The sequence below is a fragment of the Mandrillus leucophaeus genome, unplaced genomic scaffold, assembly GCF_000951045.1.
Source record: "Mandrillus leucophaeus isolate KB7577 unplaced genomic scaffold, Mleu.le_1.0 Scaffold968, whole genome shotgun sequence".
NCBI classification, from domain to species: domain Eukaryota; kingdom Metazoa; phylum Chordata; class Mammalia; order Primates; family Cercopithecidae; genus Mandrillus; species Mandrillus leucophaeus.
The window spans coordinates 461,861-488,712 of record NW_012110563.1 but is presented as its reverse complement, the minus strand read 5'-3'; the positions used below and the strand labels follow the sequence as shown (position 1 = coordinate 488,712).

The window sequence follows — 26,852 nt, the reverse complement described above, 5'->3', positions numbered from 1 at the left end:
AAAAATACAAAAAACTAGCCGGGCGAGGTGGCGGGCGCCTGTAGTCCCAGCTACTCGGGAGGCTGAGGCGGGAGAATGGCGTAAACCCGGGAGGTGGAGCTTGCAGTGAGCTGAGATCCGGCCACTGCACTCCAGCCTGGGGGACAGAGCGAGACTCTGTCTCAAAAAAAAAAAAAAAAAAAGAAAATTATCTGAAAATAAGCAACTCAGCTTACATAACTCAAGTCTATGTAAGTCTCTTCTTTTTTAAACAGATAATGATAACCTTGAACTCTCTGGAAAGAGAGAACGTTCATATGAATTGCCTGACATCCCTATATCTGTGAGTTGAATAATAGAGTAGAAACCATTAGTCTGCTATTTCATTGATTTCCAGATTGAAGGCATTGTTACTATCTTATTTCAATCTGCATGAATTTAAAACAATATTTTTATGTGAAATGTAAATATATGAGAAGTTTAGAAAAAGCAAGATATTATAATTGCTTTTCTTTGCCAGATTTTTTTGAATTTATGACAGTAGTAAAAGGAAAAACCCTAAAACCCAACACACACATACAAAACACAATGACTTTTCACATATTTTTCATATATATTCTGAGCTCTTCCAGCATTGCAGCCAATTCATAGTTGGTTTCTATTTAAATTGGCAATGGTTTATAAAAGATGAAGTTATCTGGGGCTCATGAAGTAGAATGGTATGGTGGGTTCATCCTTAATCCAAGGGGAAATACAGATTGTATAACCAGCTACCATACTGTCTCTGGCTTTATGAAAATGGAAAAACAATTCTCTGTTTCAGACTCTTTAAAATGGTAGTGAATGTATTTTTATTTATTTCCTTCAAAATAGGTGAGATAATGTGTTATACATACATGAATACTATATTTGTGAAAGTCTCAACATTTAGAATAGCATGGATATAACGGAGAACTAGGTCTAGCAAATTAATCATTTTGGAAGAAATATTAGACAGCAAAATATGTTTTTTTCTTCAACTTTATCAGGTGCCACTTGTTAGATAAGGTAATTTCATGAATAGTGCTTCTTCTGCTATTTGTTGCTTAAAATTTAAGAGCCAGTCTATGTAAGAGGGAACAAAAAACATGTTTGAAACTTAAGGCTTGCTCTTCCACTGCTAAAGCAACTCAAGGTCAACATAGCCAATATATAATCTCATCAATATCCCGTATCCCTCTCTATGATGAAATTATAGCTCAATTTAAAATTTTCTGAAACACATATTTATTTGAAAACAAAATATCAGATTAGAGTTGATTTCCTTATGTCTTTCCTGTAAGAGAATTCACATCTGAGAAGGAAGAACACACTATGTGAACTCTTTCCCTTTTATGATGAGGTCATGTTTCTATCCAATAGAGAGCAGTTGCCAGGCGGACTTTGCTAATGGGCAGAGACAGGACCGCAAAGGAGAACTGCAACACTCAGCAGGCTGCTGACCTACTTTATTATTATAATTCATAGGAACTACGAAGGCATTTTCTTTTTCCAGTAGAGCTACAGTGACTTGTCAGCAAATTAGTCACCCTTTGTTAGGTCTTAAAACAAAACAAAACAAAACAAACAAACAAAAAAATAACCTTCTGTTATGGCAGTACATTCTATTTTTTAAAAAGCATTAATACTATCAGAATAATACAATTTCTAAGCCATAGAAATTCAAATCCAAAATAGATTACTGAACCTCAAGAGAGGGGAGATATATTTTTAATTAAGATATTTTTAGCCCATTTCTTTGTCATATTACTTTGGCTATGTCAAGTCAATCAGTTATTATCTAAGTAGTTAAATGGGCTCTGTAAACAAAAAGTGAATCTATTTTAATTTTGCCCTTAAATATTCGATAGAATAGCAATAGATAAAATAATTATCTAGGTTTATATATTCTTTTTTTTTTTTTTTTTTTTTTTTTGAGACGGAGTCTTGCTCAGTCGCCCAGGCTGGAGTGCGGTGGCGCGATCTCGGCTCACTGCAAGCTCCGCCTCCCGGGTTCACGTCATTCTCCTGCCTCAGCCTCCCCAGTAGCTGGGACTACAGGCGCCCGCCACTACGCCCATCTAGTTTTTTTGTATTTTTAGTAGAGACGGGGTTTCACCGTGTTAGCCAGGATGGTCTCGATCTCCTGACCTCGTGATCCGCTGGTCTTGGCCTCCCAATAGGTTTATATATTCTAATTGTATATGAGAGCTTACATATGAATAATTCTTAATGCTTTTTTCCCCCAAATCATTTACGTAAAATATCAATAAGTAGCTCTCTCTACTCTGCCCAGTCAGCACACATTTATTGGGGTGATTATAGTTTTTGAGCTAGAAGTGCCTGAAGTATCTTGATTCCCCACTCTGTTGAAGGTTCCTGATCTAAAGTCAAGTAATACTACTTGAAAAGAATGTCTCTCTATTTTGTGTGTCACTGGTCCTCGGTTTTTCATAGATTTTATTTCAATCCACACAGGGCTACTACTAGAACACCAATGGGTGAATTAGAAAAAAGGCTGTACTCTCTGGGTATCTAAATTAGGGAGAGAAAATAGGCTTGCATGGCTTCACTTTCAAGGGAACACACTTTGGAAAGCAGAAAAAGAGGAGTAATTCACCAGCACTTGACCCATGCTGTTTGGGCAGTGTAAACATTTCAGAGCTCTCAATTCAAATTCCTATTAATAGATATGTCATATAATTTACCATTTCACTGGATTACAAATGTATTCATTGTTGAGCTTACATTTTGTGAAGTTTTATATAGTTTTCAGTATCCAGAAAAAATAGTTTGAATAAAAGCATGTTAGAATGTAAGCCTAATGAGGGCAGGGACTTTGTCTCATCCTCTACCATGTGTTCAGTGCCTAAAATAATGTCTGGAACAAAGAAATACTCCATAGATCATTTAAATGAAAAAATAAATAATATACACAATTCATAGTTAAGAAGCTAAGTACAAGAAAGTCAAGTGACTTGTATAAAATCAGATGATTTAGTGGTTGAGGCAATTCTGATATGTATTTCTTTAAATTTAATTCTGCCAATTTCACCCCCTATGTTTCTGTACAAATGAGTTAGGATACGCTATGTTATGTGTGAACTTCAAATTAAGACACGTTTCTGGAACTCAAAAAAGAAAAAAAAAAAAGAGTTGAGGGCAGTATAGCAACTTTTCAATGCTTATACCTGTAAGTGAAATATACTGCTATTTATAGGTCACTAATTATTAATTAATAGCACAGACAGGCACCCATCTAACTGAAAGGCAGCTGGAAAATATGGAAAGCAAGTGGCTATTTGGTTGTTAGTAAGTGTCCCTGTCACATTGTTTCAAATAAAAGTAAAATAGAGTAACCTAGATTTTCCAATGGAATCTCTTTTTCTCTCCATATAAAATTTTACTAATTAGACCATTACAGATATTTTTTATATCATTTTTTTCTCTGATATTGATAGATTGGTTCATGCATCTTAACTTTTTGGAAATTAATATATCTATAGATATGAAGAGAATTCAAGGCTTATTAATTTCGACTTCAGTAATTTAGAGTATGTCCATAAGTTCTAAATTCAGTAATTTAGAGTATGGTCAAGTGATTGATTACTTATCTTTGAAAAAAATAACTTGAGATGTACAAATCATTAAAACAAAAACTGTCCAAGGAAGAACACTTAAATGGATAATTGAATAATCAGTTTGCACATATTTTTAAAATGCTGCTGATAATTACCATTTTGATTATAAATAATATTTTACTTAGCAATACATGCAAAGTTGGTATAGGAGCTGTCTAGGATGCAGATACACGAAAGACCAATTGCCTACCCTGTAGAATAGCACTTATCAAAATTAAATAGTGCACAGATTCCTTCAAATCACAACAAATGAATCATTACAATGAAATACCCTTGAGTTGGGTTAAATTATTTTGATCATAATGTTACTCAAATAAATACAAGTATAAAACTAAAACAAACATAATTTTACAAATCAAATACTAACAAAATAATGAATCAACAAATATATCTTAATGTAAATTTACTGTGATGAGTAATGCTGTTTTGCTAAAACTAGGTAGGTGCATACAATGTAAATGTAATGCTGTAATGCCAGTTTTTGTAGATTGTGTGATTTTATACAGTATTCTACAACTGAGTGCTATGGAATGACTAATTCAGTTATCCAAGTTTTTCTTCATTTTGACAATGGTGAAAATGTTGTACAGGATTTAATATGTTATTAATCCTTTAATTGGTATAAATGCATCATTTATTTGTTATGCTCATAAACCAGAATTATTTGATGTAACATCTCATGACACAACATGCTCCAACTACAAAAGCATATCCAGATTCCATATGTATGACATTCAGATAATCCTAAATTCATAACATGCTATGTTAAAACCTTCAAAATTATTACTAACATGTAACCATACATTTATAAGATTGCTAGTAGGAAACCTGGACTCCCAGACAGTAAACCTATAGACTTTAATTAAAGAAAGATTGCTCTAGGAATGTACTGTTTAGCTGAAAATCCTTCTTTATCTGTTCTATAAAGTCATTCCCTAGGTTAAATCAGATATTTGAGATTCAGTTCAAAATTAATACGCAAGTTAACAAGCATCATTTATTTTCTTATATTCTTAAAATGAATATTTCATACTTGTAATTTTAACAAAAAACCATTACTCCCAATCTCGTTTATAATGATTTAATGTAATTTTAGTGTTGTATACCTAAACATATAGTCACAAAATGTCATGGGATTAAACTAATCTTATTAGAAAGCAATTATCTGCCATATCCAAGATTTTCATTCAGTTAGAATTCTATAATTCAGACTTATTTCTTGAATGAAACAAAAACAAATAATATAAACACAAAGCAAAGCTACTTCCTGTTCATGTTGTGTTTTGCTAGTTAGTATCTCCTTCCTGGTAAATTTAAGTAGCCTGCACTTTTAGTCCACTTTCCGTTGTTATAGCAAAATACCACAGATGGGTAATTTATAATGAACAGAAATTTATTTAGCTCACAGTCCTGGAGGCTGGGATACCCAAGGTCTTTTAAAGTTTCATGTGGTGAGAGCCTTTGGGCTGTCCCTTACCATAGCATAAGGAAAGAAGGGTGAAAGGGCCAGCAATCACATGTGAAAGTGAGCTGGAGATAGCCGAACTTATTTTTATAACTAACCCCCTTCTCCAATAACAATTTTAATCTGTTCATGAGGTCAGTTTGCTCTTTATGTAATCACCTCTTACTAGACCTTGCATCCCAACACTTCTGCAGTGGGGATTAGGTTTTCAACACATGAAGTTGGAAGGATACATTTAAACCATAGCACCCAGGATGGTTAGTGATTGACTTTTTAAAAATAATATTTGAATAAAAACTTTAATGAGCAATATAGCAAGATTGCAAAGGAATTCACTGAGAAGAACTGAACCTACTTTTATGGAATTATAATATAAGAATAGATATATTAAACAAATTATCAACACTACAGTTACAGATATAGTATAATTACAGCATTGACTTTGAGTTTCTCCTCATCTAGCTAGTGGGATACAGATAAAAGCATGGGTATAAGTGCAGATACAGGTAAGGAGGATATAAATATATACTAATTAATATTTAAGAATAAAACTCATTTAGTGATGGAAGGAAGCAATGAAGAAGAAATAATAAACATAAAGAATTTGTTAGACCCACTAATCTTCATCATAAGTAATTTAGAATCAGAGTCTAATGTCATAGCATGTTTGTCAAGCCCAAACCCAAGACAGACTAGTACATTCCTGCATATATCTTGACCTGGCTTTCTTAATTTTTTGATTTCTCAACTTGATTTTGGTTTTCTACATCTCACAAAAGATCAGTCTTGCCACTTTTTAGTGTCAGAGCTCAAACGTTAATTTTAACGTGATTTTCTACTGCAATTGGAGTGCTTTAACTAATACGTTTTGTCTCTTTATTACTACCTTCCTTAACTGTTCTTTATAATGTATGCTGCACAAAACCTTCCAACATGGCTTAGAGTAGAAATTACGGAGTCAGATATGTAAGCATTCTACTCTTAGTTCTATAATCTAGCTGTGTGACACTGACTATTCATTTAACTTCTAAAAACTTTAGTTTTCCTAACCAAACAGTGGGGCAAAATAATGTTTACCTCATTCAGTTGCTGTGTGGACCAAATAAGATAGCATCCTTCAAAGCACAGAGTTTTGTATATATTAAGTGTTAAATAAATGCAGGGTGCTTTTGTTTTTATATCAGATTTTCACTTTTCCATTATAACTCTTTGTGCATAAATATACTTTGCTTTTTGTTATTGCAATAAACGATTTACCAGAACTTCATAGCTTTAGAATGGAAAACAGTATCTTCAAGGTCAAATGATATTATAAGGATTCTCTGTTGATTCAAAAATGGTCTTTTTTTATGGTTATTTCCTTCACATCACTATTATACACAATATAAATTAGGCCAGGCATGATGGCTCATGCCTGTAATCCCAACACATTGGGAGGCCAAGGTGGGAGCATCACTTGACACCAGGAGTTTAAGACCAGTCTTGGCAACATAGCAAGACCCCATCTCAAAAAATAATAAAATAAGTTATGGCTTTTATATTTGAACATACATGATGGTTTCCTTCTCTCTACATTAGAGTTACACATGGAAATAATGTTAAATAAACACAAAAGAAAATAAAAACCAATTTCATATGTAAATCTGCAGCCAAAAAAAAAAAAAAAAAAGCCAAGAAGTGAATTGCAAATTCTGGAAAGATATTTTGTATAATGTCAGGATATAAAAAAAGGTGGAAGGTTGGGCTATGTTGGAATAAACATACTACACACACACACACCACACACACACCAACACACACATTTGAGCACATATAGACATGTTAAAGAAAAATAATCCAGAATTTTTTTCAATAAATGCATTATCATCAGATATATTAAATACTATATTGCCTTATAATTATACTACCATACGTACTTTATAGATATTCCAAAATAGTTATTTTACTATTTCTATGATGATAATTGGTATTTTTCTGAAAGACACATAGGAAAAATGTAAAATAATAAATTTCTACCAAATTAAATATTGGTTGGTGCCAATGAATCATCTTTTGGCAGTAGTGCTAATGTTTTTATACTATCCTCTCAGTCAGTAGCCAGACTATACAGCTATTGCCTTTTCTTCTACTGAAAAATATCATTATTACTATTTTTCCATATACTTTACTCCTTCAAAGATAAGTAAAGTGACAGATCTATAATCAAGTAGACATCACAGGTTTGAAAAATGAGCTAACCAAACTACTGCTTACTTTGTTATTTAGTTATTGAAACTACCATATAGAATATTTCTCAAATAAACTTTCAATGATAAGTGACTAAATCACAACAAATTAATGTGTCAGGTACTATTCTAGGCACTTTCTATGGTCTGAATGTGACTCCCAAAATTCATGTGTTAGAAGCTTAATCCAAAATACAACAATGTTGGGAGGTGGGGCCTAATAAAGGTGTTTAGGTCATGATTGCTTTGCTCTCATAAATGGATTAAAGAAGGCTTTCGGAAGTGTGTTCCTGTCTTTCTACCTTCTGCCATGTGAGGGATAGATTTTTCTTCTCTGGAGGACATAGGAGCATGGTGTCATCTTAGATATAGAAATTGAACCTGCTGGCACCTTCATCTTGGACTCTCCAGGCTCCAGAGCAGTGAGAAATAAATTTCTGTTTTTATAAATTACTCAGTCCATAGTATTCTATTATAACAGCACAAAATAAACCAAGACACCACTGGAAATAAAGGACAGACGAGAACAGACATTACATTCTCGTGTGGGGAACACAGAAAAATAGAAATAACAAATAAGAGTGTATGTCTCTCTCTCTCTCTCTCTCTCTCTCTCTCTCTCTCTCTGTGTGTGTGTGTGTGTGTATGTGTGTGTGTGTGTATCTGTGTGTGTGTTGCTAAATGCTTTTATTATTAACATATAAACCAGTGGAGTAATATAAAAGATAAGGTGGTCAGGAAAGCTCTCTGTGATTTAGTGATATACAAGCAAAATTAATGAAGGTGCGATCTAAGTAAATATAATAAATATCAGGTCAAATATCAATGAAAGCATAGAAAAGGTAGAAAGAAGCAGGAAGGAAGGAAGGAAAGAAGGAAGGAAGGAAGGAGAAAAATAGGGAAGAAGACAGAAAAGGAAGAAAAGAAGACAATGCATCATAACTTTCAATGTAAACCGCCTTTTTTTTTTTTTCCCAAATAGAAAGCCTGTGCTACAATCATTAGGAGAAAAAATTGTAATCTTCAGTGTCCATGTCATTTCTACAAAAATAAGCCAAGAAATCAATAGTAGAACAGTTTGAAAAAAGAGAGTATTTGATTTATACCTAAGGGAAAAGTGTAAAAATCTCATAAAATTAAAGTATCATAAAATGTCACATATCAAAGAGGGCTATTCACAGTTAAACAATGTTTTATTAAGTAAAAATGTAATTAAAAGGTAATGCAGGAAGAAAATATGGGAACTTACACAAAAAGAACAAATATTTGTGAACACATACGTGAGTGTGTATAAATATATATAGAGAGATTTATAGATATATCTACTAAAATATTCACAGTTTTTTTAATTCTTTTGTGAGTGTTGAGTGTTGCGCTATAAAGATCAAAACATATCTTCTTAAAATTACATAGGAATATACCTAGCTATTTAAATCAAATTTATATTTTGTAGATTTTTAAATATTTACATATCTTTCAGAGGTAAGTTTAAAGCCTACCTTTTCCACGAAGTTTTCCTTATTTTCCCTAGCAAAAAGTAAGTATCTGAAACTTCACTTCACTTCATACATATTTAATCTATATCTATGCTGATGTACCTACTTTTGCATGTTTTACAATCCCTAAAAGTGTATGTCTTGAACATAATGAATGCTTTAAAATGTTGACAAAATAAGGAGTTATTCTAAGCCACAGGCATTTTTGAAAGAATGCTGTGCCATGGTCATATTTTGTGATTGTACCTTTGAAATAAGATATGCCTCAGTATACACAGAATAAAATATATAAAAGTAGATGTTGTAACATATACTTACTCAGGAACACAGTCAATAGGTAAAATTTAGTTGTAACCACCCCCCCACAAACATAACATCTGATTTTATATTCATAGAAGCAAAATCAAGTTGTCTGTAAATATTTATAGAGGAGAAATCAGATCATTGTAACATAATTACTTAAAAGGTTTTGGCACAACGTTGAAAAGTCACAGTGTAAAACAATACAAATTACTTACAACCATTTCATTTAAAGACACCCAGCAATCTGGTGGGAAGTCCTGCAGTAGTGGTACTAAGAACTGAAGACAACCATCCCAGTGACACAGGAGCAGCATCATGCCGATGAGATTAAAAATTCTCACCACTGCACTGGCAAGATCATACGTCATGTGGAATATCTGTTGACCAAAATATAAAATCAATTCTTATAATCAATTTTTTAGAAAAATCAAGCATTCTACTGATAGTAGGAATTGATGTTGTGTAGTGTAAGTATTGTTTTAATAAAAATATGGGAATAACTTGCAGAAATAGAAACAGATTACATTTCTTTATTTTTACAATAAGGTTGACACTCCACTTTATGAATATTACAGCCAACTATGTTTCATGAACAACAGAGATAGCATGAATATATAAATGTATGTATTAAAGAACATCGATGTTGCCAGAAGTTTTTCTTTATTGTTCTTTTGCATATTTTAGCAAAGCTACTTTAAAATAAGGTAGCAAAATTTACAAATGATGGGTAACTTCTACTGTGCTTCTCATCCCTTGTTATATTAATAGATTTGTTGAAAGACAAAGAAAATACGCAAGGGCTGAAAATCATATGCCAAAGGAGTTCAGCTGCAAAATATGAAGTAATACTTATAATAAGTTATGGTTGAAGTATGGCTATGTGAGTGGAGATATTTCTTTAATTGTGGATACTGAACATAAATAGAAGCCTTTGAGATAAAGGCTACCTGGATTTGGTTTAAAAACAATCGTGTAACACTTTTAAAAATCGTAACTGTTTCCATAAACTTTTTGTATTTTTATGGTACACGCTTTACTTTTCAGTCACACTAATTGTATTTTCATGAAATTCAATATGGTAGGTTAGATTATTTCAGAAAACCCAAACATCGTGACTAATCAACATAATCCATCAAAATTTTATAAATGGAAACAAATATGCATCTTTACATCTGTAACTATTCATTTTCTTCTAGAATTTACAAGAAATAGATTCAGAATGTGAGTCCTTTCTTTAGCAGTTTATTGTACTCTCTAACTGACTGCTAAAATAGTTTCTACTTATATTTTAGCTAGTCTAGAATAGCAAAACCCACTTGGGAGCAGACCTACATTGTAGAATTAAGTTTTGTTATAATTGTTAAAGAATTACTGCATTAATAAATACAATTAAATATAAGAAAGTACATATACACACAATAACTTCAGATATTTAGAATCACTTTTTGTATGAATCACCAAAAGAATGGTGTGTTTTTGAAGTAACAAGGCAAACTTGTATTGAAAAATTATCCAAAAAATGTAAAGAAAGCAAAAAACTACGTTTGGTTTTAGAAATGATATAGCTGTAAGAAAACATCTATAATTCTTAAAATACACATACTGAACTACACAGGGCATCTGTGATTTTGCTTTTATAAAATAACCAAATCTGTCTTTAATTAAATGTTTTTCAGTTTGATATTTTCCTACGAGCATTAATTCTTTCTTTAAACAATCTTTTTGAGGTAGTAATTATAGTGAGCAAAAAGATTATTTTTCCTGGGAATATACACACTGTTCTGAATACTTTTTAAAAAGAAAGTTGGCGGTTCTAGATTTTAACAGCAACAGATCACATATTTTGATATTCAGACAGCTATATACACAACTTCTTTTGTAGCATTAAGAATTTTATTTTTCTGTAAGCTACTTTTTATTTTGGTTTTAAATTTGGAAAACCCACAGAAACATCTTTTTGATATTATTCCCTCTGATATTTCTTGGTCACTGAATACATAAATAGAAACTCTACTAACAATTTCATCAATAATTTCTTATTAAAATTATATACTAAAACATAATAAAAAAAGCTTTTACTGATAAAGTTGGAAAAAGTCATCATGGACTTAGATTTTTGTGTTGTTGTTTAGTAACAGAATTTATATTTATATCTTAATATTTCCTGAGGAAATGATTCAAGATGTCTTATGGGTAGAGACTACGTTTTGCGGGGAAATAGTGTTAAGTTGCAGAATATAAAGTTCTGGAAAAACCAGGAAACATATCACCTTTCAGCCCAATTATTTGAAGCAACTAATATCTATCTGAAAATATGACAAAATCTACAAATTATAAGTATACAGGCAGCGGCCATGATTCAATTATCAGGCTTTAGAGTGGAGTATGGAATGGTCTAGAGAACTAGCATCCATTCTTAGTAGAGCTGACTGGGGTTTTTGTTTGATTTTGCATTTTCTACCTCCTTTTGGGAAATTAGATTCTTTTCATGGGCTCTTAAGAGATAATCAAGAGAAAATAATATGCTAAGTTATCAAATTCCTTTAAGAAAACCCTAATATCTCTAAAATGTTCTCCAGAGAAACAGGACCACTATTTTCATTGAGGAAGTTAATGGGGTTATCACATCAGTGATAACACATTAGAAACATTTTTTGTTTTGCTACTATGTATTTCCATGAACAAGATTCCATGAATAAGATAATGCCTAGATTCAAGCCTATCTGTTACCAAATAGTCATTCCCAATTCCATAATGTTAGCTAGTACTAGTTTCATACAGTAACTCTGTAATTTTTGGAGTACTCAATAAGAGCTCACATAATTAATTTTATAAACAGTCTCCCTTATGGACATTAATATTATGTGTTCAAAATCGATATCACTTTCGGAGCTATCCCAAAATTTAACTTTGGAGAAGGTACAAACAAGTTGGGTATTTTTACATTGGTTAATAGCAGAGGCAAATTTCAACTAACCAAACCCATATACCTTCATCTTTATTATCTAACTGATAAAAGAGCATATATAAAGTATATAATATTACTTGTTATGAATACGTGAATGTGTGCATTATCTCAGCCCGATCTCATTGTCTTTTGAACCCTTATAACTAAGATACTCTGGCAGGTATAATCATTACGTATGATCTGAATACTGAGATTAATGGCTCTGTTAAAACTTTACTCCAGAAAGATCTGGAATGAGAAGTCTACTTTCTTATGGAGCTCATACATCTGTAGATAGTCAGGTTAACCAAAGAAGGAAGCATCTGATCTAACTTATGCATAGCCACAACCTATTATTAATAAGGACAGCTTGTAGAATAAATCTAAATGTGACTTCATTCACCGTACTAATCAAATGGCTAACACTATTGATTAATATTTTCAGTTTTTCTTCATCTATAGGGTGGACATTCTTAAGTAATAAATTTCCATATCAATCAATTGTCTTGGTGCTACTGCATGAAAACTTGACTATTTGCAAAATGGCACCATGAATGACACTCAGTAAACTGTTACTAAATGAATGAATGAGAGAGTTGAAAGGGTTTAATAACATAAATAACTTTTTATGGTGTTAAGAGTATAACGCTTTGCTTCTGTATCTTAAACAATGGGATTAAACAAACAAACAAAAAATCTTCATTATTATTTTCCATCTTCTAAGTAATCTGACTTGAAACCTGACTTGAGGGCTCAGGGCTGGGGTAACAGAAAGAAAGGTTCTTTTCACTGACTAGCAATACACTTTCAAGTTACTTTCAAGGGGCATTTATAGGAGTCAACTGAAAAAAAATGTAATTAAAATAAGTTTTTCGGCCAGGTGCGGGGGCTCACGCCTGTAATCCTAGCACTTTGGGAGGCCGAGGCAGGCAGGTCACAAGGTCAGGAGTTCAAGACCAGCCTGGCCAATGTGGTGAACCCTTGTTTCTACCAAAAATGCAAAAATTAGCCGGGTGTGGTGGTGGGCGCCTGTAGTCCCAGCTACTCAGAAGGCTGAGGTAGGAGAATTGCTTGAACCCGGGAGGTGGAGGTTGCAGTGAGTCGAGATTGTGCCACTGCACTCCATCTTGGGTGACACAGCAAGACTTTGACGCCAAAAAAAAAAAAAAAAGTTTTTAAACAACTCTTTAATCTTATTTCTACCATATCTAGACTATGAACAATATATTTGGAAGACACTGTGCTTTACATTTGTTCAGCTCAGGACATTGTGCTGTTCATGTGACCTTAATAAGAGGAAAGATCTGGTCACAAATTCTCATTGAACTTTTTTTATATTATAGTTTTAGAATTTTATCTAGTTGGAGTCCAATACTTCCAGACAAGATAACTAATTAACTTTCTAAAACTGAAAAATGCTCTATGATATTTTAAGTAAGAATCCCAAATTCTACCCTAATATTTGCAGAATTGTTCATCATAAGGGTAATTTTTTGTAATATTTTCCCAGGAGCAATGTTTATTTCATCCTGTTTTTAAAAGGTCATTCTAAACTGCACTATACAACAGATATCCATAAATAAGCTGAATTCTTTAAAAATGCTTCCATATTATTTCTTGATGAACTGGATTCATCAGTCTTTCAATCTAATAGCTTGTATATAAAACTAGTGACCTTAATCTATGCTTAATTATTTGTTCTACTTTGTTTTCCTTAACCAAAACACTATCAGAAATAATTGAAGACTTCTTATATTGTGTATTAAACTGTCTTTAGTCTTTGACTTTACAGACTGGGATCTGGGCTAGTTTGTGTGATCTTAATATTGATTCAAGACTTCTTAATATACCTTCATAAGTATCAAAGTAAGATTAAGAAAATGGGCCAAAAATGGCTTTCTTGACACAGAACATTGTTTTTAAAAAGGTGTAAAACAAGGTTGGATTCTTCTGTTTCTCTTTATAAATTGGCACCTACACGACTTATAGTTTTTAGATGGAGTATAAACATACCATCCTGACACAAAATAAAAAAAAAAAAAATAGATACTCAGATTCAGTTTTACTGCTAACATATATTCAGGGCTCAATATGTGATCGTCCTAATCAATGGTAAAATAAATACTTTTAAAGCCCTATTATACTTCTGCAATTCTTGCCCTGAAAGTCATTCAGGTCATCTTTCCATGCTTTAGGTGCAAAGTGTAGAAGGTTTTACTTCATATGAGAGAATAACACTCTTCACAGTAATCTCTTTTAACACTGACCAATGACTGCAGTCATTGGATGAATCTTATCAGTCCCCGTTTTAACTAGGATTTTATTCGGACTGAGAATACTTTAACATTTAAAAGGTCAACCATCTGGACATCTCAAAATTATCAGCTTCTGTCCATAGTCTAAAAGCAATAATCCACTCTTCAGCCTCCTCCAAGTATTGTCCCATTCTCATGCTCTTGGGTGCTTTTCACTTGGATTCTTCTTTCCACTATTCCTTCCAAAACTCCTCCTACACAACCAGTTAACTATCAAATACCCTCAGCCACCTCATGAAATGCTTTCTCTATTTCTCTGCTTTTCCTGAGACTTAAGACTCTTCCCACCACCTTCCCCTCACCAAAGACACAACTTTTCTGGTAGCTTTCTCAAAGTTTGTTCACTTCTTTCAAACCCCAATGTCTTAGGTTCTGATGTGAGTGCCCTCATTTCCTCACTGCCCTCTGACACCGTCACACATTATTTGTCAAGTCATATAAAAAATTTATTTTCTTAATATTCATTCTATTTGCCTACACTACTCATAATTTTGCTCATTTCTGGCATCAAACAACCTCCCAATGTCCACGTGCCACACATCTCCATTTATTAAGGGCTCTGTCCTTTTGCACTGCATTTTCTCTGAAAAAAACGTCAACTTCTGATTAATCACAACCACCACCTTCTATACCTAAGCTTGGGAAGATTACTGAAGAGCAAACTGTGTAGCTTGTACTTACTTTAATTTTTTTAAAGGATAGCAACCTTAGTTGAGGCCCTCAGCAATGGTCTATCCATTTCCCTATTCCTAACATCATCCCATTCTCTCTTTCCACTTCCCAAAAGCCCCTGACTATCTTGTTCAGTTTCAGCTTAAAGATTTATCTTTTCCAAAGGAGATACTCCTACAGTTGAATTCCACCAACTTTGACCCCCATACCCTCAAGCAAACATATATTTGTAATTTTCTTATTTGTTTTTTCCCAGTCTTAACAGATGTATCTTTTATTCCTAACGAGTCCTTACTAACTTTTAGATATTAATCTGATCTGTCTTTCCAGAAACCCACTCAATTCAGACCTCCTTAACCTGTGGTAAAAACCAGACCTATTCCCTAACAGTTGTGGATAGACACTTTGTAAAATGTAGAACAAATTGATTAATATAAAAATAAAATTTAAAAAGAAAACTTAAGCCGGGAGTGGTGGCTCAAGCCTATAATCCCAGCACTTTGGGAGGCCGAGGTGGGCAGATCACGAGATCAGGGGATTGAGACCATCCTGGCTAACACAGTGAAACCCTGTCTCTACTAAAAAAAAAAAAAAAAAATTCTAGTAGTCCCAGCTACTCGGGAGGCTGAGGCAGGAGAAAGGCATGAACCCGGGAGGCAGAGCTTGCAGTGAGATGAGATTGTGCCACTTAAGACATCCATAATATAAACCTACTGCTTATGTGCTTGGCTATGGTGGCAATATCAAATTGACCTAATTTTACTTAACTACTTTTCTTCAGAATCATTAACTTCATCTATGCTAGATTTATCCCCAAAGATTTAAAAACAATAAAATCTCTCAATTCCTAAAAAACATTTTAATTGAAAAAGAATCTTCACTTCCTAGGTATTTTCCTAATTCTTTTTTTCCCTCTTTTTAGTCTTCTCTGTTTAGTTTCTCAAATACAACTCATGGGAACTTTGAGACACAGAGAGAGCTGACCTGCCCTACAGGGTAAAACAGATTTCTTTTCATGGCTACATGTACACATTACCAGGAGGCACAAAGCAAAATTTGATTTCCAGAAGGACAGATGTGTCATAGCTACTCTGGGCCTCTGAGTCTCAAACCAACCCATCTATGAGGAAAATGTGAAGATATTTCAGGCTGACTTTCTTTTCCCAAATGGTGTATCAAAACTTAAGAAGTTTTTTGATACACCATTTGGGAAAAGAAAGTCAGCCTGAAATATCTTTCTTCTGAGAAACATCTTTCTTCTGAGAAATCTTTTTGAATGGGCACAGATATGATATCATTGAAACATTAGAGAAATATATGTCTCATTACATGACTGCAGTAAACAAAACAGTACTTTTCATAACAACTATATTTCTCATAGAAGTAGTTATAGAACAGAATGTATTCTTTATCAATCATGAGTTGTAAAATAAAGTATAGCCTTATACGTTATTTTAATCCACATATTCCTTTAGTAAACATATACGTTTGCATAAAATAAAAAGAAAGCAATTTTAGGCATTTTAGTTATTTTTTAAAAACCTTTCATGTTTCTTAACTGCCTTTTCAACTCTATTTTACCTTGGCTATTACTTAGAATTTCTATATGTTTCTTTCTTTCTTTTTTTTTTTTTTTGCTGCTATATGATATATGATATACCAGCCATTTCTATGCATACATATTTTTTGCATAGAATTTTAATTTCATCTATTTAAAACATTTATGAAAAATGTGTTTTTAATGGAAACTTGTTATTTATTTAGCTTTAACAGTCTCAGAATAATCAGAGATAATGTATTACTAAGAGAAATATGAAAAATGGGAAACTCACAATATGAATCCTTCGAACATTTTTAGTAAGAAACGATGACAGGAAATGGGTATAATGTAAACTGTAAAAGTATAAACTTTGAAAGCTGTCAAACACAATGCCTGGTGGCATCATGCTCAACAAATGTTTTTCTTCCTATAGTAGTTATTCAAATAACAATCAATTTGTATAAAGGGGTCAGTACTAATAAGTATCTAACTGAGCTGAACTATTTCTATTAATTTTAATCATTTTTTTTTTTCAAATTTCAAGTCAATAGCAGCTGACAACTTGGAATAGGTCAAAAAAGAAACAAAAATATTTTCATAGGTGACATTTTGGTATAGTTATATTTTAATATTATAGTCATATTTAAAATATCACCTATTTTAATATGATAGGTTATTGTTTTTAACTGAATCTACCCAAATCTTTATAATTCTTAAGTTCCTTAGGAAAAGAAGTACATCTTTTCAACTTTCATGATGACCATGTGACAGGTCAGAACATTTATTTATTGTACCATGCCCAGGAAAAATGAAAGAGCAAGCATAACCTCATATGCTTAATTTACTTTAAAAAGCAGCTTAAGTGATGGGAAAATCAAATTATGAATGAATATTGGAAATGACCCCACAAAGAAGAAATTTCAATGGATTAATACTCTAAAAAAAAAAAACTAAAATTAAACAATGTAAGATCATTGTCTATTCCTCTATTACAAATTTCAAATGTCTGCAAATGTAGACGATATTTACAAATTGTGCAACCACTGACATATTTAAATGAGGTGATAACCACATATCTTATGATGGATCTTTGAACCTCATTTCAATGACGTTTGTCTGAAGATTATTTGGTGTTTACTATATACACTTAATTTCCAGATGTAAGTCAGCACTAATATATTGATTTGATTAAATATTACTATTATTTTCTGAAGTTTTTTTCTAAAATTTATCCTGAGAATTCAAAATAAAATATCAACTTTAAATTAAAAAATGCAATGTTCTTTTTATTGTGTAAGAACTACAATTAAATATTGTAGTTATTTATATTTGTGTATTTATACGCAATTAAAAATACTAATAAATGCTAATTATAATTAGTATATAATGTATAAATATAATACTAATTATAAATGGGCGTGTGTGTGTGTGTTTGTGTGTGTGTGTATGTGAGTGAATGTTGAGAAAGATGGTGAAAAAGCAAACTAACAGACAAACTAGCAATATTCTATTAACTCCGCTTTGGTTCTTCCACTAAAAGAAATGAGAGTGAGCCTTACACTGGCACAAATTGCACAACGTCTTTAATATCCCTGTCTCCCCTCATCATTTTAAGTCTAAAAAGGTATGTGCCAACTCGCTTACTGCACCATTTAATAGGTAAAATCTATAGGGGAGATAACAGAAACAAAAACAGGCTTTTGAAAAAACTGTTAAGATGAAAACAATGCTTATTCATAATTTTTTAAGCATTGGTCATCAGAGTTGCATCATGCATTGGCACAACATTTTGTTATTCTGGCCAGGTAAGCCAGTCAAGTGCAGAATATATTAATTTATTTGAGTGGGTTTGTGTCAGAGATGCTCTGGAAGAAACAGAGGTATTGGTTTGCTGTCTTGGCATATACCTTCCAAAAGAAATCAGTAAGTACATGATTTTGGTATTAAGCCAATAATATTGCACTACAGTTCTTTGTGAACAAACCATGCATTCTTCTATTTGATTGAACTTAATAAAAGATAAAAACATATTAGTGCAAGCCCCCCCCAAAAGAAGCTAAACCTTAAAAAATAAGGAAGCATTGGCAAATTTTCTAGCACCCCAAGAAACAATTGAGTAAGATTTGATCTATTGGAAATTGGCATGATTTTAGATTCACTAGTTGAATACCTTCCCGAAGGAAGGCATCATAATGCTCCATCAATTCAGGTAATAATAGGACATCTAGATACTTGATAGATCATCTTAAGTGACATAAATACTTAACTATCTGAATTGTCAAAAGTTTATTGAATAAATTAATCTATGTGAAAGCATCCTTAAAAGTAATAAGCCTTATTTGTATAAGTTTGATTTTTCTTATCACTGAAACCATCTATTAAGTATTTGCTATGTGCAGAAAGTAATATTAGGCACCAGGTTCACCATTGCTTATGACATCACCTTCCACATCCTCACTAAACCACACGAACCCTTACTTTTCTAGAGATCTCTCACTTACTTTAATCAGCACTCATTTTTCTCTAGACCTACTGGAGAGCTATCATAATTGTTGTGTTCTTTAACATTATTATGTAATTTCCTCACTCTGTCTCAGTTTATAGTTTTATTTAAGTGGGAGACTGGTTAGACGAGTAGGCACATGTTTGATAATATCTTTCTGTCTTATCTATTTAATAACACCTTGTCTGGATACAGAATTCTAGAATGAAAATAATTTTCTCCCAGATACTTAAAGACTTGACTCCATTCCTTCAAGCATTTATTGAAACTATATCTTTCCCCAAACATAGGTTTAATTTTTTTAGTGAAAAGATAAAGAGCTTTACATTAAGATAAATAAAAATGGCCCAAAATCTATACGTTTGTTCAATGGGTGGGAGGCAAGAAATGGGTGATGATTCATGGAGGTATAGGGCTGACCTTAAATTAAAATTCCTTCCAATATTCTGAGCTATTGCTCAATTACATTCTCCATTATAAAACTTCTGACTCCAACTCCAAATGTCTCAAAGATTCCACTGTACAGATTGGCTCCCATTTCTTTTGCAGACTCAGTTGTAGCATATCTCCGAGTGTGATTTTATCTCCTTCTGTCAGTCTGCATTCTTCCTTCCCTTGTCTTTCAGTTCTTGAAAAGTTTTATGTATTGCTCTGTCTTAAAGAGTTCCCTGAACTTGTTCACTTTTGTGTTATAGATGTATTCCTTTACTCACTTTGATTCTTTAATTGCTTTGGACTCAAGAGCAACAGAAAGCCCACATGTGTTGTCTTATCCCTCCTGTTGAACCATGAACGTTTATCTTACAATGTATATTTTCTTCAATCATTTGACTTGGAGTTATATAACATTGAAAGTATTTATATAACTCAAATCCATTAACTGCATGTTTGAGCTTCACATATTTGTATTCCAAGATAAATTTGAAATCACTTTCACAAGTCCCTCTCCAATTCATAAAATTATGTTGGACTGCTGTTACTGAATTTAATTCATAAATTGATTTGTGTCTATCATTATTTTTTCAAAAACTGAATTTACCTCACATTCAGTCTTGCTTTCCTTGAAAACATGGTCCACTTGGCATCCAGAATTATCATTTTACAATTCAAACCTAATCATATGATCTCCTGCTTGAACTTTCACTAGATATTCAAGAAATCTTTATGAAGCTCATATTCTTGGCCTGGCATTAAAGGCCCTTTGTGATGTGGTCTCTGTACTACCATTTTATTCTCATCTCTCACCCTTCCTAGGTATTCCAAGCTTAAGGCAAACAAAACTTGTCATAGTACCCTTTAAGATAGTTGATCAGAGTCTGCATTTGTTTACATGCTATTCTTTCCTGGTATACTACCTTCCATCCTATTCATTTTCTGACCGGTGACATTATTCGTACTCAAATGTTGCTTCCTCAGGAAAGGCTTTTTTGGCCTCTCCAGGGAGAAAATTAAGTACTTAATCCTATAGGGGCTTGTCCTTAACTCTGTAAAAGTGTTTAATGCATTGCTATAATTACATGTTTATGTGTCTGTGTTCTTACTAGATAGTAAGTCCTAGAGGTCAAGAATTGCATTCACAAAACATGCTCTTAACACATGTTTACAAATTAGAAGAAAGTAAAAATTGGAGGAAAAGGGGAAAGACAAGAGGAAGGGAGGAAGGGAAGGAGGGAGGGAGGGAAGGAGGGAAGGAGGGAAGGAAGGAAGGAAGAAAGGAAGGAAGGAAGGAAGGAAGGAAGGAAGGAAGGAAGGAAGGAAGGAAGGAAAGAAGGAAGGGGCAGGGAAGGAGAGAGGGGGGAGATCCCAGTTCAGAAACATTTGGTATGATTATATATTGTTTCCAAATACTCTTTGTGACAATAGAATAGGGCCTCTAATCTGAAAAGAATACTTATCACATATCTGTAATAAAGTAATTTTATGTACATATTTCATAATTTTAATACCCATTCATTCCAGAATATCTGTCATCTTTTGTTACATCCTTCATCACATCACAATATCCATGTAGCCTTTGTCATCATTGTGGTCTGTCCTCATTTGAGCTCTTAATTACAAAAATTTCATTCTCTGGCCACGTCTTTTTTGTGTGTCTAGCTTTTAGTTGTCATTGTCTTACTCTCTCTGAACTGTTTTTTAATTATTTAAAATGCCTAACCTTTACAGAGTTCTGCTCTCTCCTGCACTCTTTTCTGTGCTCATCATCTCTGTTTTCCATATCCATTTGGACACAAACATCCATAATTTCAACCAGTAAATTCTCAAAATGTTCAATTCTCTTCTCATCTGTTGTACTCTCATGGTAATATTTTGTTCCAATATTAACTTACTGTCCATTTTCTAAGTTCTATACATAAGCTTTTATACATTTCTAGAGAGAAACTTACAACTGCACAACTACCTCATGGTTTTAACATCAACTAAGTTTTCTATACCGTCTAGTGATATTGGTGTATTTCGAGATAGCATGCATATATTCTCCAGGGCAGCTAGTTAAAAAACTTTCCCAGATTTTCCAAAATCTGTCATATGAAGCCTGCTTGCCTCAATTATGATAATATATTTAACTTTCAATTTTATTGAGAAAATATTGCCATTTACAAATATCTACACTTACTCTTTCTTCTTACACTGGTGCATGATGTGTCTCTTTTTCTCTGTGATGCCTCACCTATTTTTTTTTCCTTTTTTTCTTCCTATATCATCAGTGGCATTACTTCATTAATTACCTCCTATCTTCTTCCTAGGACTCTTTGTTTTTCCTCACCAGCATTTAAGCATGTTTAAATCTTTCTGATATTAGAAAATTATGTTGACTAGGTATTCCTCTCAATCCTCTTTACTAATGTCTAATTTTCTTCTCAAACACTGAAAAGTTACTTACATCTTCTTCACTTTTGTCATGCATTCAACTTTTAAACATCTTGTAACCTGGCGTTTCCTATCTGTCATCTGAAAACATCCATGATAAAATTTTCATATACTGCTGTTGCTGAATCCAATTAAAAATTTGTAAGCCACATTTGCTTGATGTCTAAGCACATTAGTTTATAATATACTCTTTGATACTGCTTTCTGTTTCTGAAATGGAAGTTTCTTTCTTGCTCTTCTGATTTACTTCCATTTTGTTTGTCATTCATATTCAGTATCCTCAAACTGCTCATTCTCAGATCTCTCTAGTCCACTCTACACTTTCTATTTGAGGGAATTCTTCCACATCCATAGCTTTCCACTATTACTTATAATCAGGGGACTCCATAACCTTGACCTTTACTGAAGAAAAATTTCTTAATTCTAAAACCCACAATCAAGTCAATCTGAAGATGTCCAAAATTATATTAATCTATCTTACACTCAACTTCCCTATTTCATCCTGTACATAGTATAATACACATTGATCCTGCAAGTAGCTTATCGTGAGGATAATGCCACACTTAATCAGTTCCCTTGACATCCACATTTAATTGGTGACTAAGTTCTATAAATCTCTCTCTGTAAAAATTTTAAAACTGTAAATTCCCTACTTTGGAGATTTATCATCTCTCACTTGAGTTTTTTTAGAACCTCCTAAATTATTTTCATCTATCTAGATTTTCCCTCACTTACCCTGCAATTAGAGATTTCTTTCTAAAACATAAGTATGATGGTGCCACCATCCTGGTTAAAAATCAACAGTATTTCAATAAATTTAAGACAAAGGGCAAGCTCTTCAGTTTAACATATAAGACCCTTCATGATGTAGTCACTGCTTTCACGGCAAGCTTCATCTACTTCTCAGTTTTTTAGCCTACATATTTATTTTATTTTGGTCATTTCACTTGAAAAAAGTATAATTCACTCCTCCTACTATGGGTAATACAATCATTATCATCAGTAAAATATAAACTTGTGGATGGGAAGGATCATATCTTAATGTCTTGGTATCTCAAGGGCTTTTAGCACATGGTTATTTAGAATTAGAATAAAAAGGACACATTTTGAATGTTGAAAGAAAGGGAAAATGAATGAATAAAATCTATAACCTATTAACATTAATTCAATTATATTTTATTGAAAATAAACAGTATACAAAGATTGAACTCAAAGTATCACCTAGTTTAAAATAACCTGTATGTCTTTTGAAAACCTGAATGATTTTGGTGATATATTTATTTTTGCTGTCAGTTCTCATAGAATCTAATTGAAATCTGTCTCTTTATTGTTTATCAATAATGTAATAGTGAACTGAATTATAAGTATATAAAATAAACTAGTGATTAAGTAAATTTTGATTATACATAATGAGTATATGAAAGTAATGTTAATTTATGGTTATTGTCACATGTTCTACAATCATAAAATTCTTATTACCAGAGGAACTTGGTTTCTATGTTCTAATGCATGTTATGCTAGTAGAATTTTTAAAATATTGATGGATTAGAGGTATTGTTTTTATTATGATACAGACTATTTTGAGCTTTTGAGACTATTTTGAATTATTCAAAAATATTAGTCTCCATTGATATTGGATCTGACAACATAAAACCCTCTGTATTTTAAGGAGTTCCAGATCCATTATCGATTTGAGCTAACGGGCTAACCCTGTAATGGAAAACTTTGACTGTGCCAAAGTCCACTCTAAAAAATGAGATCTGAACGTATTCCTATTGAATTGGCATGATTTAAACTCAATAGAATTCAGTATTTCTGACAAGTTCTAAATGGAGGCATCCAAAAGGTTACTATCATTATTATCTGGGCTTTCACCCAGCATTGAAACTCACAAATCACTGTCATGTTTTCTGCTAAATTCAGCATTGATTCTGGCCTCCACATTATAGTTTCCTTTTCTTTTGGTATATTTATGTAGCATGAGAGTTAAGAGAAGATAATATTTTACATTATGTTTAGCATTTATTTAGAGAGAAAAAATGCACTTTTATTTTGAGTCTAACAATGGAAAAACATTTTAATATGTCTACATCTATATTCACATTTCTGTCAACCCCTTTTTCTAAGTCTCCTGAAAAAGAATCAGCATTTCCTAAAAGACACAGATATATCCAAGAGGCCAATTTCTGAGTTGCATGTACAGAATAACACAGATGATTGAACTTTTAGCATTGTATTTTAAATGAAAACATGGTGAAACCTCGTGTCTCCTAAAAGTACAAAAATTAGCTGGGCAAGGTGGCACGTTCCTGTAATCCCAGCTATTCAGGAAGCTGAGGCAGGAGAATCTCTTGAACTGGGACCTAGGAGGCAGAGGTTGAAGTGAGCAGAGATCGTGCCACGGCACTCCAGCCTGGGCTACAGGCTACAGAGCGAGACTCCATCTTAAAAAAAAAAAAAAAAAGAAGAAGAAGATTGAGCTGAAGAAGAGAAATCAGCTTGTGAGGATTCTGGCAGTGAGATGTCCTGGTGTGTGAATGACTCCTAAAGAAATTCAGTATAGCATCTGAAAACAAGTGTGGAAAGGACGGGGGATCAGGGCAAAAAGAATGGGCTACGATTAAAGATAATATTAGAAGCTTGAACTATGAATGACTTTACAAGCCTTATTTAGGGAAGTAACAATATTATCTCACGGGTTTTGAATAGGGAATGAAATGGTTAAGTTTGAATTTTAGGAATACCATCCCTTTAACTACATTGAATAATTAATTGTAAAGGAGAAAATATAGCTAAGATGGAACTGACTCCAAATTGTTGTTGAAATAGTTCAAGCTTGAGATAATGATAAGTTGATGCTGTGGCAGAAGGAATAAAAAGCAATTGAAGAAACAGAACTGACAATACTTGATGGTGAACTGGATGCAGAAGACAAAGAGAAGGAAAGAGGCACAGTGGCTCCTAGGTTTCTAATTGTGGTATTTAGGTAGGTGGAAGCATTCAACACTCAATATAGGAAATACAAAGCCATTTTAAGAGGAAGAAGAACAGGATTTCAGTTTTGGACACTCTAAGTTGGTCATAGCTTAACCCATTGGAAATATCCTGTAGGTAGTTACATACACGAATATCATGTCCAAAAGTGTAGAGAAAAGTGGCAAAAGATAAAGCAAAAGTTCTCCTCTTTATAGTTGTCTTATATTTTTAACTAATCAGTTCACATACCATTTCCTCTAATATATTCTGTAAATCAATGAAAGAATCAAAAACAGATTAAGTTTTTCAAAAATCATCTGATCAAATAATCCCTAGCACACAGACTTCTAATGACTTACCATTTTCTCTGCAATTAAGTAAATCATTCTAGCCTGTGAGGGGCTCATATCGCCACACCCAACGTGCTGAAATAAGCTCTTCAACGTACTCCTATCTTATGACTGAGTTATTTGCATATACTCAAATATACCTAACCATGATTTATACATTTCTACATTGTTTTTAGTGAAAGTCCACATCACCAAATTGCATTTATTATATTTATTATAAACCTGCTCATCCTTCTACATCTAGCAACCTTTTCCATGAAGCTAATTCTAATACAAAAGTTATCAGTGGTTTCTCTCCTGACACCCTATACTTCCATTCTGTAGTTTCCATAAGCTGGTTTGTATTTTTTTTAATTAAGCATTTTATATGTTTCTCTAAGCTTTAATAAGTTGACATACCTCTAGCTTTTAATACATATTTTTAAAATACCAAATTGCAAAAAGTAGATAGAGCAACATATCCACTGAAAACTCATAAGTTTGAGCGTTTGAATATCAGTTGAAAGAGATGGCATTTATATAAAAGGCTGTCAGCCTTCAAAAAAAGAAAGGGTGGGTATATCAGAGCTATTGGCTTGTTCTGAGATTGAGACACACAAATAAGAAGGAAGGACAGAGATCATATCTTAACTTATGAACAATGAATGAAATGGAAATAAAAATATCTAGGAAGGTCAAGAATAAATGTCGCGGGACAACAAATAAGTTTTTAAACTGGAGTCGGATTCTATTCAATGCCATTAACAACATGTTTTCCACTTTAGTCCCTGATCATTTTCCAGAGTCAGTAGACTGTAAGATACCTATAAAGGAAAGCAATTAAGAGAGATCATCAATATTATAAATACTGGATTAAATACATCATTTAGTAGGATCCTAATAAAAATAGAAAGTGTGTGAATAGTTCTTGTAAAATAATTAGCATCTTTCAAACACTATGTCATATGGATTTTGAAAATTATAATTCTACATATTCAGAAAGCCCTAACCTAGTAGTTTCATTATTCTAATGTTAGAATCTAAGGCTTAGAGTTTAAATAATATTTGTTTCACAGCAGAGAATAGAACAGAGTCACCATTGCTATACTGCCTTATTAGGGACTAACAGTTCAGTTAAAGCTACATGAAGCCTACATTTTAAAAAAGATGAGAGATTCTGTAAATAGAAAAGCAAAATACATTCTACTGTTGACTTACTAAGAGACCTACAGAAGAATAATTAAAGCCATGCACTGGCAGAAGAGAATTTGGCATCAATGGCTGGTGATACCTCTCGTGAACACCAAAAAGGATGTATATACCACGTTTTCTTCCTGTCAGGAAACAGAGATTTAAAGAACCTGGATCTCACTGATTCTTCGAATCATGGTTTCAAGCTAAATATGAATCTCATTACATATGGCTCCTTTGCATTTTTTCATGATTTGGGTGATGGAAACTAAGAAGGCAATGGATGCAGAATGAATTAAGAAGATAGGATCAAACCTAAAAAGGACTGGTAAGAAGCTTACAGTTTGGAAAGAAATGAGAACTGATTTCAGTTGTGACTGA

General features: G+C 32.9%; 1 protein-coding gene across 1 annotated transcript in view; it reads right to left on the bottom strand.

Annotated features, from left to right (window-relative positions):
* Window positions 1-26,852, bottom strand: part of HCN1 (hyperpolarization activated cyclic nucleotide gated potassium channel 1) — a 382,647-nt gene that overhangs the window by 179,549 nt on the left and 176,246 nt on the right. Inside the window, exon 3 of the mRNA XM_011970716.1 lies at window positions 9,343-9,504. Within this exon, the coding sequence (XP_011826106.1) occupies window positions 9,343-9,504 (162 nt within the window). The remainder of the gene's footprint in view (window positions 1-9,342; window positions 9,505-26,852) is intronic.